The 18,496-nt window shown below is 38.6% G+C and overlaps 1 protein-coding gene across 1 annotated transcript in view; it reads right to left on the reverse strand.

Moving 5' to 3' along the window:
• Window positions 1-18,496, reverse strand: part of LOC139726074 (uncharacterized) — a 54,312-nt gene that overhangs the window by 27,451 nt on the left and 8,365 nt on the right. The window contains exons 2-6 of the mRNA XM_071637157.1: window positions 14,611-14,858; window positions 13,993-14,251; window positions 10,022-10,214; window positions 9,426-9,428; window positions 1,336-1,418 (exon numbers count right to left, since the gene is read on the reverse strand). Of these exons, the coding sequence (XP_071493258.1) occupies window positions 1,336-1,418; window positions 9,426-9,428; window positions 10,022-10,214; window positions 13,993-14,251; window positions 14,611-14,858 (786 nt within the window). The remainder of the gene's footprint in view (window positions 1-1,335; window positions 1,419-9,425; window positions 9,429-10,021; window positions 10,215-13,992; window positions 14,252-14,610; window positions 14,859-18,496) is intronic.

An 18,496-nucleotide genomic window follows, 5' to 3' on the forward strand; every position in this document is an offset into this window, starting at 1 on the left:
CACTGCATTTTGTCTAATTTTAGCAAGAACATCAGACCAATATATAGGGTCTACATTGACACTAATATCCAGGGGAACAAAGGAACACATATTAAAGATGACAAGGGTTTGGCTTGTGATTTTTTCCTCAAACTGGTGGCAATCTGGTGGTATATTCTTAGACAAAATCAAATTGATGAAAGGCCCTTAAATCATGCAAAGACAAACTTTGCCTCTTTCTTTTTTTTTTTACATGTTGTCCACATGCACAAAATGTGCATGTGGCAGAAAGTATTATCAACTATGTCTTTCTAATCATGGCATCATCCTTCATACCTTTTGCTTTATCCTATCTACAATGTTTGCTCAAATATTATGTTAGTCACTCAAGGTCATGATGGAAATATAATTTCAAGTTCAAAGGAAATGTCAATTCAAGCTGGAGACTTATACTCCCATCAATTGTTTTTTGTCTGGCATGCGAGCATACAGTATGTGGTTGCCTTCCACAAAACCACCGCAGATGAGCAAGGATGACAATCGCTTACTTAAACTTGTTGACTTGGGATTCGAAAAGTATTGAAATTTGTCATACCCCCCCCCCCACCTTCCATTGATATCTATAGAAGATTACGTCTTGAAAAAGGAAATTCTTCATACACATTCTTTCACAACACATTTTCAAAGTGTGACACAAGACAGTGCATCAGAGCAAGCTAATGAAAGATAAATGGAGGCCTTTCACGAAATATTTTCCCAATCAACAGATTGAAAAAAAATGAATAAATTTAAGATTAAACCAGTTGTTTTACTTTTCTAATTCAGTACTTCATGTCAATAAAAATCACTTCCCTAGAACAGCAACCTCAAAAGACTTTTCATTCTTCCCTATGGCTTCTTCTACTTTTTTGTTGGATTTCTTCTGCCCCTTGCCACTGTCGACAAATGAATCAAGTGACTTTGGGAGCTTTGGCTTTTTGACACACAGATATAACACCTTAAAGCTGAGAGTCACCTCTGTTCGGACAGGACAAAAGTAAGATTGCGAATTCTGGTAACTCTTTGGCCTGTATTCATTAAGGAAAGTTTAAATCTAGTCCATGGTTTATTCAAATTATTTTCTATGCATATGACAGGATGATATATCATGTATGGTAAAAGACATGCCCATAATAACTGTGCGTTGATACTTGTGCATGTAAGGTATGCCTGTTTCATGCTTATTTTAGTCCATGGACTTGATGTAAATGATGGTTTTGATTTTAAGTCACCTTTGTAATACAGGCCTATAGGTAGCTTTGTGGCAAACAGTCATTCTAGGGAGCCACAGCACTCAAACTACAATGCAACATTTACCGAGCATCGAGCTGAGATCGCAACACCGCTGTCGTTTGAGTAGTGTGGTGTTGGTTTTCGTTGTGTTTTCTCTGATGATCCATCTACAGGTTCGGCCAGGGTGAATACAAATGCAAAGCATGCATGCACAAAAGCAAAGCAAACAAAAAAGAGGAAATAAAGAAAATAAATTTAAACACCAAATTGAAACACAGCATGCACAAATAGGCATAAAGAAAAATTTTACAAGCATACTGTTGGAAACAGAGAGAAATGGGAGGGAACTATAAGGGAATAGCTACCAGCATTGAAAAATGATTATAAATTTATGATATTACGGACAGGAGATTTTGATTTTCTACTACATTTGCCCGGCCAGGAATTGCTATTAAGAGAACTTTGTAACATAAAAACCAGAGCTGCTAACTTTTGTAAAAGCCTTTCAGTACTTTGATGGCTGAAAATCAGTAATTTGCACCTTTTTTGAGTGAAAATCAGTAATCCTTCACAGTGTTATAGAATTTATCACAGACAATGATTTCTAAAATCAGTAATTTGCTTGTAACCTTCAGTATTCTTGTCCAATTTCAGTAGAAATTACTGAAAATCAGTACTAGTTGGCAGCTCTGAAAAACTGATCTAAAGGTAATGACTATAGTCATTTTTTCCCCTATCAGTCTGTTTTGTTTTGTTTAGTTTTTAGTCTTAGCTAAATCCAAGAAAACTGAGTATAAATTTTGTTATTATGATACCTCAGAAGAGGATATCTATTCCTTGTTCTGATACATTTCAAAGAGTCACGACAATGAAAAAAAAAAAAGTACATTATCTGTGGGCCACTGTCGACCAATGTAGTTTCTCAAGATGACTCTTTTGATATTCATATCAATTCAGATGGATCACTTTCCTTCTAGCACTACACAAGGAACGTCCAACTGTAGGTTGACTCATACCGTTCAATACTTGTATAGCATACTCTTTGCAGGATGAGGTTTTCATTTAAAATGACTAGTCAATCAGTGCTTCAATAAATTAATACAATCTTTCTATCTAACAGATGTGATGGTTTCTGCACAGTGTGTGGTATCCATGCTATATAATACATAATGCAACACTAACACTGTTAATGGAGTAAATTTATTCAATCCGAATGCATCGCCTCATTAATTATGCCCTAATCAGTGAAGGTCAATTCTGCCATTCTCACAGACATCCACAGTTATGCATCCAGACAGACAGTCTGTTGTTGAGGTCAGGTACGTGCATAATTTAGTAACCAAGAACACAAGGTTAATTCTGGGCATAATTATGAACGTCAGGGCAAGGTCGGCTCAGATATGTCATTAGACATTCTATGCTCTGATTAAAACATTAAAGGGGCCCACGCACCACTTTCAATTTCAAAATTGTGCTGACCCACCACTGAAGGGGAAGAGGGGAAAGTGTTCAACACAATAAACAAAAATGCCTCACAGCTGGGACATAAAAAAGCAAATTTAACCGACTGAGAATTTTACATTAAATGGTTGGATGAGACAAGAAAAGCTGCGCATGGAATCAGCTGCAAATTCACATACGCACAGAATTGATAAATAGACATTACTGAGTAACCATAAAACTAACAGTCTGTTACTGTGTGGCGGGTTGGAGTCACTTCTCAAGAATGCTGAATGTAATACAATTTGGTGCATGCACACAAGGAAAATTAGGCTACTAGATTACTGCAATATCACATCAGACTGGACTGTCACAAAAGTGCCTTTATATTCAGAAAGGGCAGATAACATCAACAAATAATTTGTGGAACATGCAACACAAAAGAAATATAACAGTTCTGTTTCAGCTGATTGGTTTTTTAAAAAGAAACAGCACGGAAAGGGGATAAATTTCACTCAATTTTTCTTTATTCTATTCAGGCACACTAAAATAACCACAACAAACCAAAGAAACAAAAGAAGCAAATACTTTGATGGTGTGGCCGACTTTTACCTGTCATTCACTTGGGACTTCAACTGATCTATGAGTTTTTCTAGGAAGGGATCTGGCACATTGAGAGAAGTCAGCTGGGCGGACTATTTAGTGCAAGAGAAGAGGAAAGATAACCAACACAGCAAAAAACAGAAAAAAAAGGAGGTAAAAAGATGTCAAATTATCACCCACATTAGTGGAATGGATTGCGAGTTAAATGTGTTATTTGTACTGCCACTTCACTGTGCAATTCACATCATGTGCTGAAAAGTATTTAAAGGGAGATATCGTGTACTGGTATCAGTCCTTGCAAAATCCTACATGTACAATTCAGAGAGCAGACATTCATACACACACACACACACACACACACACACACCTTTTTTTCTCACTCTTAATTGGCTCTTGTTCATCCAAATTCAGTTAGCTACGAATCTGTAGCTCAGTTAATTCACCACCTTGATTTCTATCCCAATGACTGCATTTTTACAACCACATGATTAGCAAGCAGGGTTTTTCAATTGTCTTTCATTATGAAAGAATTTCTTTCATTCAAATAGCAGTTCATGATACAATTTTACAGGGCAATTCTAAGCCCAGTAAAATCTCAACCAGGCAGAATTAGCAATTACTATTGACTTGCCAGCATAAATGCTCTAGAACTGATATATCCACATGTTAAAGGGGCTGTACAGTACTGGTTGAGGTGGGGATTCATGTTCTTTACATTCCTAAGTGAGATAATGAGAAACCCTCTTATGAAATATGAAAGTGCGTGTAATTTAACAAGGATTAAACGTTTATTTGATGAAAATTGGTTTTCAAATGGCTGAGATATCCCAAAAAGTGATATAATAAAAGACTACAGGCACACCTTTATTAGGATCTCTTTGTTTCACCTTGTTTTTGGATATATCTCGGCCACTTCAAAACCGATTTTCATCGAATAAACTTTTGATACCCCTTAGAATTGCATGCTCTTTGACATCTCAAAGAGTGGTTTCTGAATATCTCGCAAAACGTTAAAAGCTAAATCCTCACCTCAACCAGAACTGTACACACCCTTTAATAATTAATACACTTATCTAAAAATATATTTGCAGTTTCACTAGGACTCCTAACTTGCTTTATTATGTACACAGTGCATTATTTTCATCACATCACATGCACTGCACATAATACATTATGTATGAAAAAGAGACATGTATACAAGTATAAAACATGCATGGCAAAGAAACCTCATGAATATATCATCAAACCAAGGGGATGAGATCTATCATGAAATCCATATTCTATGCCTTTCCGAGGACAGAGGAATTATGCCAAAGTGAGGCAAATTCATCTGCCGCAATTCCCATCTATCTCTCTCCCCCTCTCTCTCAATTTCATTTCCCAACATCGAGCTGAACAATGTCGCGTGGTTATCATCAGTTGTTGATTCCACGGCAATTTACCCTGGGTGTCTAATTTTCGCACAATCATTTTCAATTTTGCTGCAATTGCCGACTCCCAAATTCTGGCTGGTAAATTGGAGCCAATTCCACAGTGCAATTTTGCAATGTATTGCATATTTGTCAATGGAAAAAAAGTCTGTTTGAAGAACCTATACTAGGTATTCCACTATTAGACATATATGCTGACCCTCTTAATTTTCTTTCCTGCAATCATAACTACACTTATCATGTAAAGATGGTATGGTAGTCTGGTATGCATGGAATGCGGTGTCATTTTTACCAGTATTTTCATATTCATGCATAGGAACGATAAAACAAATGTCATACATTACAACTGAGAGTCAAGTTTTAGTCCCACAACACCACACATGACAACTACAGAAGCACTCTGAGAGCGCAGACCTCCGCCAAGCATGCAGCTCATTTCCACCATTGATCTTATTCTTCCAGAGAGACCACAGTGATATCAGTGATTTCCACCCATACGTACTTATAGCATTGTGTGCTGAAAGCCTTTGTTACGTCACAAACCCTCAGCTGCACGGCGCGCCGCGCCCTAGCACAAACTAGAGCACGCACATTTAGTGCGTGCATGCAAACCTCAAATACGTGCAGCGTGAACTCCCAAGTTCATTGACCCTACCTGCCAAAATATCAAAAATCCTTCATAAATTCCCCCAAAATTCTCGGATCACTACCAAAAGTTAATCGTTTGTTACTTGTGTCATTCTCAACCTTTCCTGCAAGTTTCATCCCAATCCGTTCACTACTTTTTGAGTTATTTTGCACACGGACAAACTACATTGTAACTAACGAACGAATGAACGAACACACAAACCAACGGTAACGAAAACATAACCTCCTCCCTTGGCGGAGGTAATAATAAACGTGACAGTGCACAAACCAATTTTTTTTTCCATAACAAAGAAAACATGTAAATCCACCGGAAAAAAAACACACACAAAAATAATACACACATTATTTTCTATTCACTGGTCTACCTTTGGGGGAAAAAGAATGTGTTACTATGTGGATAAAATATTTCTGGCTCTAACATCATTTCATAAATAGCTTGATAAATGAGAACTAGGCTATCAAGTGATGCTGATTGCACATGTAATGGAATACATAAGGTATGGTAATATTTCATTATTGATAAGAGCATGGAATATCTCCATTATAGTGAGAGGGAGTAGGGGGATCTGAGAGGTAGGTAAAAGGCAAGTGGAAGAGAAGGAGAGGGGAAGAGGGGAGCAAAAGAAGAAGGGGAGAGGGAAGAGGAGGGGAGGGGAGGGGAGGGGCGGAAGAAGGCGAAAAGGAAAAGGGAAGGTTAGGAGAGTGGAAGGAATAGGGGAAAAGAAGGAGAAAGGGTGGGAAGGGGGAGGGGAAGAAGAAGGGAAAGAGAGAGAGAGGGAGAGGGAGAGGGGGAAGAGGAAGAGGGAAAGGGAGAAGGAGGAGGGGAAAACGAGGGAGAAGGAGAGGAGAGTAGAAGGGATAGGGGAGGGGATAAAGAAGAGGAAGGGAATAGGAGGGAATAGGAAAGGAAGACGGAAAGGCAAAGGGGAGGAAAAGGTATGGGGAAAGAAGAAGGGGTAGAAAGGGGAAGGGAAAAGGGAAGGGGTGGCAAAAAGGGAAATGGAGGAGGGGGGAAGAGAAGAAGAGGAAAATTGGAAGAAAAGATTGGGGAATGGAGAGAGGAAGGGTACCAAAGAGGGATAAAGGGAAGGGGGAAAGGAAGATGGGGAAAGGGGGGGAGAAGGAGGTGAGAGTGGAAGGGATAGGGGAGGGGGAGGTAGAAGGGAATGGGAATAGGGAGGGAGGTGAAAGTCTGCAAGGAAGGGTGAAAAGGCAAAGGTGAAGGAAAAGGTACATGTGGAAAGGGAAAAAAGAAGGGGACAGGAAGAGGAAGGGAGGGGGAAAGGGGTAGGAAAGGGAGGAAAGGACAGGGAAAGGGTTAGCCCATACCAGTAACCTAGGCAGAAGATGCAGCTATTTTCTATATAAGCTGTTAAGCTAGATGTATGATGCGGCGAGACTATTGTCTTCACTATAGAGACACATCTGATGAGGTGAGACTATGAACAGTGGAAGCATCCACTGCCTATAAAATCCACTCGTCTTGATTTAGTCATAGATTTTTAATTATCAATTTTGAATCTGTGGCAGTTTTTTGTACAAGAGAAAACAATGACTAAAGTAACACAAGTGGATATAGGATATTTCCCATTTTGTTCTCCCTTGAAATTGACTTTTAAATTATTTCAGCTAACTCATTTCAACCCACACATTTCAACTGTCACTACATGCATAGCTGGTTCTTTCTGTGATTTTCAAAACATGGCTGCACCCCAGCTTATCTCTCGCTTGTCAGAAAGACGGTACACCACATATCATGAAATCGAGTGCCAGAAGTTACTGCCACAACAATCACTTCGAAATGCCCTCCCATGGGGACAGCCACACAACTATGAATTGTAATCATCCGAAAATGACCACCACCTTTCAATCATAGCATTCTGATGAACTGACACATGCAAAATTAAAGATGGAATGAAGCATGTATTGCTCTTGCTCAAACTATCTGCTCCCCCCCCCCATCCCCTCTCTCTCTCTCATAACTTGTGGGACTCGATGGTGTTTTAGCATATGTGGTGGTTTATAAAAACTGTCCATCTTTGCTAATTAAGCTGTGTGGTGATATTAAATTGTTCAAAATCATGAAAAGACACTCCCTGTATCCAAAGTTTATTTGTTATTTTTTAAATTCTTTTAATAAGTACATTGAACCCTGTTCTAATCAAGAGATCAATGAACCACTGTCACAATACTTTTATACTATTTACTGCTTCATGATTTCTTCCATTCTGCCTTTGGGAAAATACTGTATTTTAAGTGGTTATTTTCGCAAGGGTTTAATTTTCGCGAATTTCGCAAATCACTTTTGGATCGCAAATTTAACAACACGCGAAAATGTCGCCATACACTAGAGTAACAATGCATGCAAGATAGCGTTTCATTGCTCCTTTGATAATGCAACATACAACATTCAACTTCTGATTCCTATACATCAGACACAGTCATTAGTATTTAAAGAAAACCAATAAACCATGCGCGCTAGACTCACATCCATGCACACAGATAACTAAAATACAGCATTAAAGGGATGATGTAGTTTCGGTTTAGATGGGGATCTATAACTCACTTTATATAAAATATGAAAGAGCACAATATTCTATGAGGAATCTAAAGTTTACTTGATGAAAATCAGTTTGAAGATGGATGAGATATCCAAAAACAAAGTGGTCCTAAAAAAAAAAGGTGGGACACAGCTTTTATAAGGACAATTTTGCTTTGTTTTTGGATATAGTATCTTACCTATTTCATAACCAATTTCATCAAATGAACTTTTGATCCCTCTCAGAATTGTGTGTTCTTTAATATTTCATATGAGTGGTTTCTAATTATCTTGTAAAAAGTTAAAATCTGAATCCCCATAGCAACGAAAAACTAAACATCCCTTTAAAGCTGTGACCCCGCCACTTCAGGTAGGGTTGCAGCCCTAATGCATTTAAGAGACCTTGCAATTGAGTACAATTCAATATATGTGTGCAGTTATACCAATCTTGCAAGCTATATTTGCTTCAGCACTACAGTTGCCATAATTGAAAATTCACTTACATGTAGTAAGTGTAAGTGCAGTAAGGCCTTTCTGCTTTGCCTAATCACTCAACTACACCACTGCAAACATAAATTCATTTTGTAAGATCCACTCTGTGTTAGTGGTGACTTTATTAAATAGATTAGAATAAAACAAACATTTTGACATTAAAATTTCATTAAAATTGGAAAAAAAAAAGATCTACAGTATGAGTGGGAAGTGTAATGTCAAGCTTTCATTAACTTTCCAAAAACAGTGATTTCAGTTACCTTCACAATACACAAACTAGCAAGATGATGGTGTCATTGATATCTACAGTACTTGTACACAAATAGACTCTTTTGATTTTACTATATTTTGTATATTATCTCATTTTGGAGTTGAAGCAATATTGCACTAATGACTTTGTACAGGGGAGAGATTTTAAGTACCACATGGTAGCAGAATTCTTCATCAAGAGAATTGATTGGAAGATTTGGATGTTCATAGTATTGGTCAGACATGTAAAGCTATGACATCATCAACTGCCTATTAAATTTGCATATGATATTGTATCCAGTAGCACTGGTTCACAAAATCACGCTCATCTTAAAAATTCAATAACTTCTCATATTCAGTTTGATTTCAACCACCCTCTTTCGATTCTGGTTGTATTTACTTTACTACCCTTGATATTAAAGTCTACCTAGACACAAGGTGGAATATTCCCTGAAGAGGTAATGCACATTATGCAGATAATTCTGTGAATGGTCATTGATCAGACTTTTTTGGGAGTTGGTAATTTCGGACTTTGTGGTCTTCTAACCATCATGGCAAAACCACCATAAAAATTTCAACATAATACAATAATATATATTTTTTAAAAACATCTTTCTCTTCTTCCAGGACACATGTATAATTTGAAAGACCGCAATGGGTCTACACACAAACGTGATATGGTAAGTTAGTGAGAACTCTTTGCAATGGGTATGATGAAACATGCAAACACACAGCAGTGGATGAATGAGTTATTAGAAGCAAACTAGTCTTACCCTCTGTACAATTTACAAAAAAAAATACCAAAAAAATCCATGCATATCAATGATGCGGATAAATAACAAGGGAAAGAATGATTGGGACAAAGTTATTACATGGCTTGAATTAACACAATACTATCAACCAGGGGTAATATGACGGTGGTACAAATGTATATGATACTAATATTCTCCTCAGCCAGTTCAAATAATAATAAATTGTGATATTACTATTAAAGCAGACAAGCTACAAGTGGGAATGTAATATGATCGATGTGTAACTATGATTAATCCAAACTCTGTATTTTATCACAGGAAATTGAGATGGGGAAGTCATATGCATACAAATCTATCTCACTTCACTCCCTTTAACAGACAAATATCTAAAGGCTACACATTTGCAAAAGTTCCATGCCGCAAGAATGGTCATCGGCTCTCATTAGTGAAAAGTTTCATGCCGCTAATGTTCTGGTTTTTCAGTACCACAAATGCAGACGTACGAGACTGGTATCTGAGCATATCTTTTGAATCTCCCTGAAGTCTCTACAGACAATATCTCATACCACACACAAAAGTACAGACTGGTACCTGACCACATCTTTCGTATCACTCACCAAGACTCGGTTGTCCTCCTCCAGTCTCTTGGTTCTCTCCTTGACGTCGTGCACCAGGCTGTTGATCTCCACCTGTGAGGCGTCGGTGCGGCTCTTGACCTGCCGGACATCATCGACCAGGGTCGTCATCACCCGCTCCAGCTGCTCCCTCATCCGGTTGGCCTCATCCAGATCATTTCTGAGCTCCGCATATCTTAAAGAAAAAGTGCAGGAATCCCATTAACTATCAAACAAGGAAAAGTAGAAATTACGCGGTGTGTAATATATGTCCCCGCCGGAAGTAGCATTTTGTAACAAAATGTGCAATATAGGTAAAAAATCATGGTCAAAGGTCAAAGAAGTCAAAGGTCAAAATTCTGTGTAGAAGTTTTGAAGCCCTCACCTAGTGCCATCACATAAAGCAAATGGAATCGAAATTGGGTTAGAAATGGCGAAGGAGTAGCATTTTGTAGCCAATGTACAATATAGGTAAAAAATCAAGGTCAAAGGTCAAAGAAGACAAAGGTCAAAATTCTGTGTACAAGTTTTGAAGCCCTCACCTAGTGCTATCACATAAAGCAAACGGAATCGAAATCGGGTTAGAAATGGCGAAGGAGTAGCATTTTGTCGCAAAATGCACAATATAGGTCAAAAATCAAGGTCAAAGGTCAAAGAAGTCAAAGGTCAAAATTCTGTGTAGAAGTTTTGAAGCCCTCAACTAGTGCCATCATATAAAGCAAACGGAATCGAAATCGGGTTAGAAATGGCGAAGGAGTAGCATTTTGTAGCAAAATGTACAATATAGGTCAAAAATCAAGGTCAAAGGTCAAAGAAGTCAAAGGTCAAAATTCTGTGTAGAAGTTTTGAAGCCCTCACCTAGTGCCATCACATAAAGCAAACGGAATCGAAATCGGGTTAGAAATGGCGAAGGAGTAGCATTTTGTAGCAAAATGTACAATATAGGTCAAAGGTCAAGGTCAAAGGTCACAACTGAAATTCTGTGTAGAAGTTTTAAAGCTCCCATGTAGTGCTATCATATAAAGCAAAGAGAATCAAAATTGGCTCATAAATGACAGAGAAGTAGCAAATTGAACATTTTGATCACACACGGACGCACACACGGACGGACGGACGGACACACGGACACACGGACGCACAGACACACACACGTACGGAGCCCGTTTCATAGTCCCCTGCTCGAACTCGTTCGGCGGGGACAACAAATGAATATTTTAACATATTTCGTACCGTGCCAACATTTCAAAAGTGCATTCTAAACAATGGGAAAAAATAAAAATAATGATTTAGTTCATAAGGACACAGAGAGCTTCATACTGTGTGTTCAAGTTTTTAACATTCTTTACAAAAATATGAAATCCCTTTTGAAATGAAGTCATTTAATGAGTAATATCAGATATCATTTGAAGTTTGAAAGAATCAGATGCTTATATTATCAAAGTTTTATAAATTTTAATAGCTGTTAAAACTACTAAAAACACAAGTAAAAAGAGGTGATTCTTATTCAGATTGCATTGTGAATTAATAATTACACGTACGTGTTGTAACTCCACGTGTTTAATAACTTGATGTCCATGATATAGAATATCATATGTCATCTTTTTTAGGGAAAGTGTGAAACATTTGCAGCTTTTTACATGACTGTCTTGAGATATCAGCGGAACATTGTGTGACTAATCTACAAAATGTACACTCAAATGGATCTAACTTTCTTGACATTAGTCGAAATGCCCTAAAACTCTCATTGACGTAAAAAAATTGTTTTCACAAATTCATGAAATACAGATCACTTCTTTTATTCACTCTCCTTCCTTTTGAACAAGTATAAACAAGACATAGTGCATTTCCTAATTTAATTCAGCAGCATTTATAAATCTGTCTTTCTAGTTTGCAAAGTACAGATGTTACAGTGTTGAAAATTGTAGCTCACTCACCCAAGTACAATTATATAATACTAGTATCAGATAGAATCTATGTAAGTGCTTATAAATTTAATTTGGCATGTAAATATGTACCCCCACCCCTGCATAAAAATATATAGATGAATGCTCTCTCTGATGATAAACTTCATCACAATGGGGGCTTCAAATAACATAAAGCTTGAAATAGCATACAAGAATTGAAAATCACACGCTTTGTAATTCTATTACTGAGAACACTTCTTTATACCACATTTCAAACAAACCAGCATACGAGCACAATTCATTAATTTAGGTTGTGTAACAGTCAACTCCACATATAAGGTCATCTGTTCATCTGGGGGAATGATTGGCTATTAAAGCTGATCAAAATAAAGAGTCCCAATAGATATATTCATATCGCCTTTTGTGTATTATTCCACTGTACATGTCTGCAAACATCAAATATATTCCTAAAGTTGATGCGTTTTCTTCAGTCCTGGCAGACATGATTGTGTGTCATTCATCGAACTACATTTCACTTGACATTCAGCTCCTGCATATTTTCTTACCAAAAAAGCACATATTCCAATACATTTTTATGCTTGTACTTAATTCCTTCTCTTTAGCTGTTACAGTGCATTCCCTTACGTTCTAAGAGCATTGAAGGGTCGATGTTTAATGAAAACCTAGCATTTTGGTCCAAGTAACTAGTCTACACAAAGTCGAATATTTTGGGGGCATACTCATGCAGCAGAATGTCAATCAATGTCACATCAATTGTGCAACACAAAAGAAAGAGCAAGGATGGCGAAGATGAAAGCAGTGTGCACAGGAATATCTATAATTAATCACTTAATACAATTGATGACCCTGGCTGTCAATGTCACATTGTCAATGTACAAAGTCGCTATTCATCAGTTCCGTTCTTCAAGCAGACGACCGAGTCGAGATTGCACAGGGCAAACAAGATCTCATAATGGCCGATAATGCAGACCGATTCTCCCTGTCACCTAATACAATCATGCCTGCTCGCATGCCAAAGGTCCCTGTGCACTGGGGGCAGGATTTACATCTCACACAATGCTGCCAATTTATACTGTACAGACCCATCCCCACTGTTGCATCCTGTTTCCAAAGCTGCAATACACAAGCATTATTTTCATCTCACCCTTCCTCTACTATTCGGTCTATTTAGCTCAAAAGTTTTCAGGTTGATAAAGACTACAAGGTAATGTGTACACTGTACTTCATCTCTGGTAAAGTGACTGGCCATCGTAATAAGCTGTCACCTGATAATTCTTCTATATGTTTGTACATCAGTAAAAAGATTAATGCCACTAATGTTAGTAAAATGACAGGTGATCATCATTGCAGATAATTATTTCTCATCCAGTTGAGCATCACTCTCCCTGTAAAATTCATATCTATCATGACATTCACTTCATCCTCCCCCTTTCGTTTTCCAATCCATTAATGCTTTTACTGCAATTGGCAACCCATTTTCATGTAATGTGCCGATAAAATGAAGTAGTTGTGATTCTGCGAGGGTCAGTAGTACCAAGCAGACGATACCATGACTGCAAACATAGGCATCTAACCAAATCCACATCAATCATCATCACCAACATCACCATATTATATTCAGTCCCTCATCCTCCTCCTCTTCCTCTTCACCATTATTGCTATGACTATCAATATCAACACATTGCTATCAGCATCAGCATCCCAGTAAACACCACCACCACCACCACCACCGCCACCATCAACACCACCATCACCATCACCATCATCATCATCACCATTATCAACATCACCAAACCATGAACACCACCAACATCACCTCCACCACCATCACTATAACACCACCATCACCACCACCACCACCATCAGTATTATGCACCGCAGTACCACCACAGACATTACAATCACCTCCACCACCACCATGCCACCACAACCACTAGCACCATCACAACCACAATCACCATCATCACCACCACTACCATCATCACCATCCCCACCATCGCCACCACCACCACCAGTACAACCACCACCACCACCAACTGGCATGCTTACTTGGCCATTTGCTGGTCCTTCTTAGCCATCAACTCCTGCTGGCTGCCCAGTACAGCCTGCTCCACCTGCTTGGTGTGGTTGACCAGCGCCCCGACCGCTGTCCTCTCATCGGACACCCGCTCCTCGGCCCTCTTCAGCCTCGCCCCAAGCTGGCCGATCAGGTCATTGGAGGCTCGGATGTTTTCGGTCAGCTGTTGCCGCGCCTGCCGCTCAGCAAGCAGAGAGTCTTCTGTTCTCCGGTGTGATTGTTTTAGCTCACCTGACAATAGAAAATAGGGATTCCACATCTTATACATGCAATTTACGCCTGAATATGATATAAAAAGGATTATTGCCCTGATATCCATTCACTGGGATTTAGGGCAAAATGAAAACAAACCCTTATTCAAAAGATCTCATTGATTCTGTGCAAATTAAGGTGACTACAGCACATCAACTTTTTAAAGTGGGGTACTTCAGATCGACTTGTGACTAGCTTTGAATCATTTGAGGGCAGTGTTTCCCTGGGTGTAATAAAAAAAAGTGCCTTCATCTTTTGCACATTAATACAACTGAGAGGTGTCGAAACGAAAAGACACAGAATTGGATATATTTCTTCGCAGTCTGTCGAGTGTTCACCTTGTAAGCGGACAACCTCCTCCAGCAGAGCACGGTTGGATTGCTCGGCGATGCCAAGCCTATTCTCCATCTGCTGCAGGCGGCCATTCTGGTAGTCCCCCATGGACAGCTGGCTGCCGGGGACCTGGGAAAGCTGGGAGCGACGCCCACCAATCGGCACGAGGGCGTTCTCCAGGCTCGGCTGCGGTGTCTGCTGCGAAGGGATTCCCGGAAGAGGCTGCGGGCCTCCAAATTTATTGCCAAAGGCCCTACAGTGGAAAAATCAAAACAAATGTCACTGCTTATTAAAACTTTTGTTTGGGGGGGGGGGGGGGGGGTCTCAATACGTGTCATGTCAAAGCAACGGTCTTTAATGTTTGTCATGAATTAGCCAAAATAAAGAATCAAATAAACTCTTAATGAGACTGAAATATAATTTCCATTAATAACATGCTATAGCTGGGCATTTAAAACTGGTAGTACATGTAGCTCTAAGACGATGTTTCTACCAGTAATCACTTTGGACAAATACTCACAATATACTACCAAGGATGCAGTGTTATACCCATTTCTTCCTTCATGCACTAATGGGGCAGAGCACCATTTCAAAGCTGGAGTTGGTTGACATGTGTCTACAGCTCCGCATGGCTTTGGTATGCATTACAAAGATAGCTTCTAAAATGAATTTCACACTAATGATACATTTCTTGAAAAATAATACTCTTGCAAATAATGGCTGCCCAGGAAAATTCATGCCAAATGCCAGACAGAATTATACACAATACAATTATCATATGCACTTTTTTTTTGCATCTTTTCCTTTGTTGTTACATACTATCATTGATATGATCATTATCTGCTTCATTTGGGCCATCCCTCTCTATTTTCCACCCATAATGTCCTCTGAGAACACAGTATGTCAATATGTCATTGCTCTATAAAGACAAAAGTTAAGCCATGTGGGTTTGTAACAACACAATACAATCGTTATCAACTAATTACAGTAGTACATACATGCAGAGCACACATTGCATGTACATAGTACGGTTGCACATACACCAATGTCCCTGTGTGCGACTGTAACTGCATCGTGTGTGTACATGTGTGTGTACAAGTGTAATTTAGTATGAGATGATGTCACAGCATTGCAGGTAGAGAGGACATCTTAATCAGCTGACAGTGTGCCAAACCCATTGTATTATATCATATACCACATATACCATTATATGTCATGGTAACACAAGTTAATCAAAACAAGCTTTTATAATACGATATCAAGCCCTAGAATAGCCAGGAATATGGAAAGATTTGCCATTTGGGAAGCTGCTCTGATAGTATTCCTGGCCGCGATTTTTTTTTCCGTAACCCTAACGCGTCGAAATTGCCCATTGTGTCACTTGAGCAAAGACTATCAGTGTACAAGTTGGTTTTTGTACGCATGTGCGTGGACTTCGCAGTTAGGCGTTGAGTTCGTACTGTTACACAGTATATACAGAGTACCATTGGCATGGTCGTCTGCTAACCACAGAATCAGATTACAATGTGAGAATGGGACGCCGTCCTTCAACCAGAAACATAACAACGGGTTTGTGTGTATGGGTATGTGTATGCGCGTGTGTGAGTGTGTGTTTGTGTGTGTGTGTGTGTGTGTGTGTGTGTGTGTGTGTGTGTGTGTGTGTTTCCACTTCACATGTCATCGCCATCGCGTTCGGCTTTGCCTCAGGTGGTATTTCTGTAGTTTTGTTCGCCGTCTACTGACACTTCCTGTGTATCGCGAGACTTACGTTACTAGGATGCATGCAAACTCGACGTCGTCATCGATATCTTGCAAAAAGTAAATTGGAAATCTAATTGAAGCTTGGAATAAATCATAATCAAAGTATTATATATACGTAGCGACACGTAGCGGTAGGTTAGTGAAGCAACCTTCTTTGTCAAATTTGTAATCTGCTGTTTACATGTAGATTAACGTCTGTATATCTTTTCATTTTACTCATGTTTGTATTCTCATATACACTATAATATTGTATATCTTTTGTGTCATGTGTAATCTTTGAGTATTGTATTCACTGGTTTGTTATATTGTTATTTATACTCTTTGTTTGTACTCTCATACCCCGAGAGGGGGTCGAAAGAGTCAATAAAATTAACAAAATTCACAAATATTTAGGTCTACAGCTGCAGCGATTGCTATTGTTAACATTGATCATGTTTATTAAGCCCCACAAAATCAGATTCGAAGAGGACATTAGTTGGTCTTGGGTAACATGGATGAACTCCTAGGTTAATTTGGGTTTATCCTCCAACTTCATGATGATTCAGAAAGGCGCAGTATAGGCTCCTTTTTAGTTCAGGTTCATGTATATCAAGGTATATATGATTACATTCTCATGCAATAAAATCCATGATGAAGATGGGGGAGAGAAGAGAAACTGCGGGAGGGGGGGGGGGAGCTAGTAATCATCGATTTTGATCGATGAAATCTCTCTATAAATATCTTAATTTAATCAGCTTAAAAAAGGAATTTTGGATCGGCATTAAAAATCAAAACATGTACAAAATTGCTCTCACGGTATCACGGTTTGAATTGCTCTATCAATAATTTTTTGATGTTCACTTTATCATTGCCAACTCTATAGTCCTTCTCATCACTTACCATCGTCACCTCTACCACCACGACCATCACTGAAGGAAACCAAAAACCCAAAAGGAAATGTGGATTGAGTGAAAGCAGCAACATTAGTAGAACACATCAGTGAAAGTTTAAGGAAAATCGGGCAATCGATGCAAAAGTTATGAATTTTTAAAGTTTGGATGTTGGAACCACTGGATGCATGACATCATGTGTGGGCAACAACATAAAGAAAATATAAAGAAAACAAACATGTTTTCTTTTTTCTTGAGTAATGGAAGAGCATTTGATTAACCACTTTCAGAAAATATAGGGGGAATGATACCCTTAACATAAGTCAGTATCAATTAAGTTGATGGAATGTATAATTTCGTTGATTTTTTTGGGTGGAATTCTCTTCATATTTTCTCTACATTGTTGCCCATCATGGTCTCTAGTAGTCTCTTTATTCAGTGATTACACCACAAAAAATATAAAAACGAAAAACTTTGCATCGATTGTCCGATTTCAAACTTTCACTGATGTATAATGCTAATGTTGCTGCGTTCACTTAATCTATATTGGTCTTTGAGTTTTGGTTTCCTTTGATATCAACCAATCATCACTACCATCATTACTTTTATTAGATTACCATGCACGACCATAAACATCATTGCTATCATTTCACAACTGGATATCATCTTATCATCATCACCACGATTATCACTCGTATTACCATCGTATACATATCACCACAAGCAATATATCTTCCACCACTATCAATACTTTTTTCCATGTCATCAATCCATCAACAACAACTTCACGAAATCTCTTTCAAAGTTTTCAGCATCATCATCATTATCATAAGTCTAAATAAGAATTGCGACTGCCAATATATTCATACTCGATCCCTCCCTCCAATGCGCACATGGCCTAGCACCCGTAATTGAAATGATGAAGAGAAACGATTGAATATTAAAACACTGATTTGTTGGTTTGTTTGTTTGTTTGTTTGTAAGAACACTAGCCGCATTCACACGTACAAAATAGCTGGTTACCGAGCGCGCTCCAAAACTCGAGAGTTCTTGTTATACTCGCAACTTTTTATAAACTTCATGATCGATATATTATAGAAACAAACACCAGGCTTTATTTGGTATCAGATTCCCAGGTGGGTTCATGACTTTAAATGTGTATAAACCATCTGTTCTCGACTGACACCCAAAAAGGGAAGCCATGCGTGATTTGTTGTCTCGAAGTCGTGCAGTATCGTACACATAAAAAGTGATGAGATAT

Source organism: Diadema antillarum, unplaced genomic scaffold (assembly GCF_040938485.1).
Source record: "Diadema antillarum isolate AM-2024a unplaced genomic scaffold, OU_Dant_1.0 seq00000079_RagTag, whole genome shotgun sequence".
Lineage (NCBI taxonomy): Eukaryota > Metazoa > Echinodermata > Echinoidea > Diadematoida > Diadematidae > Diadema > Diadema antillarum.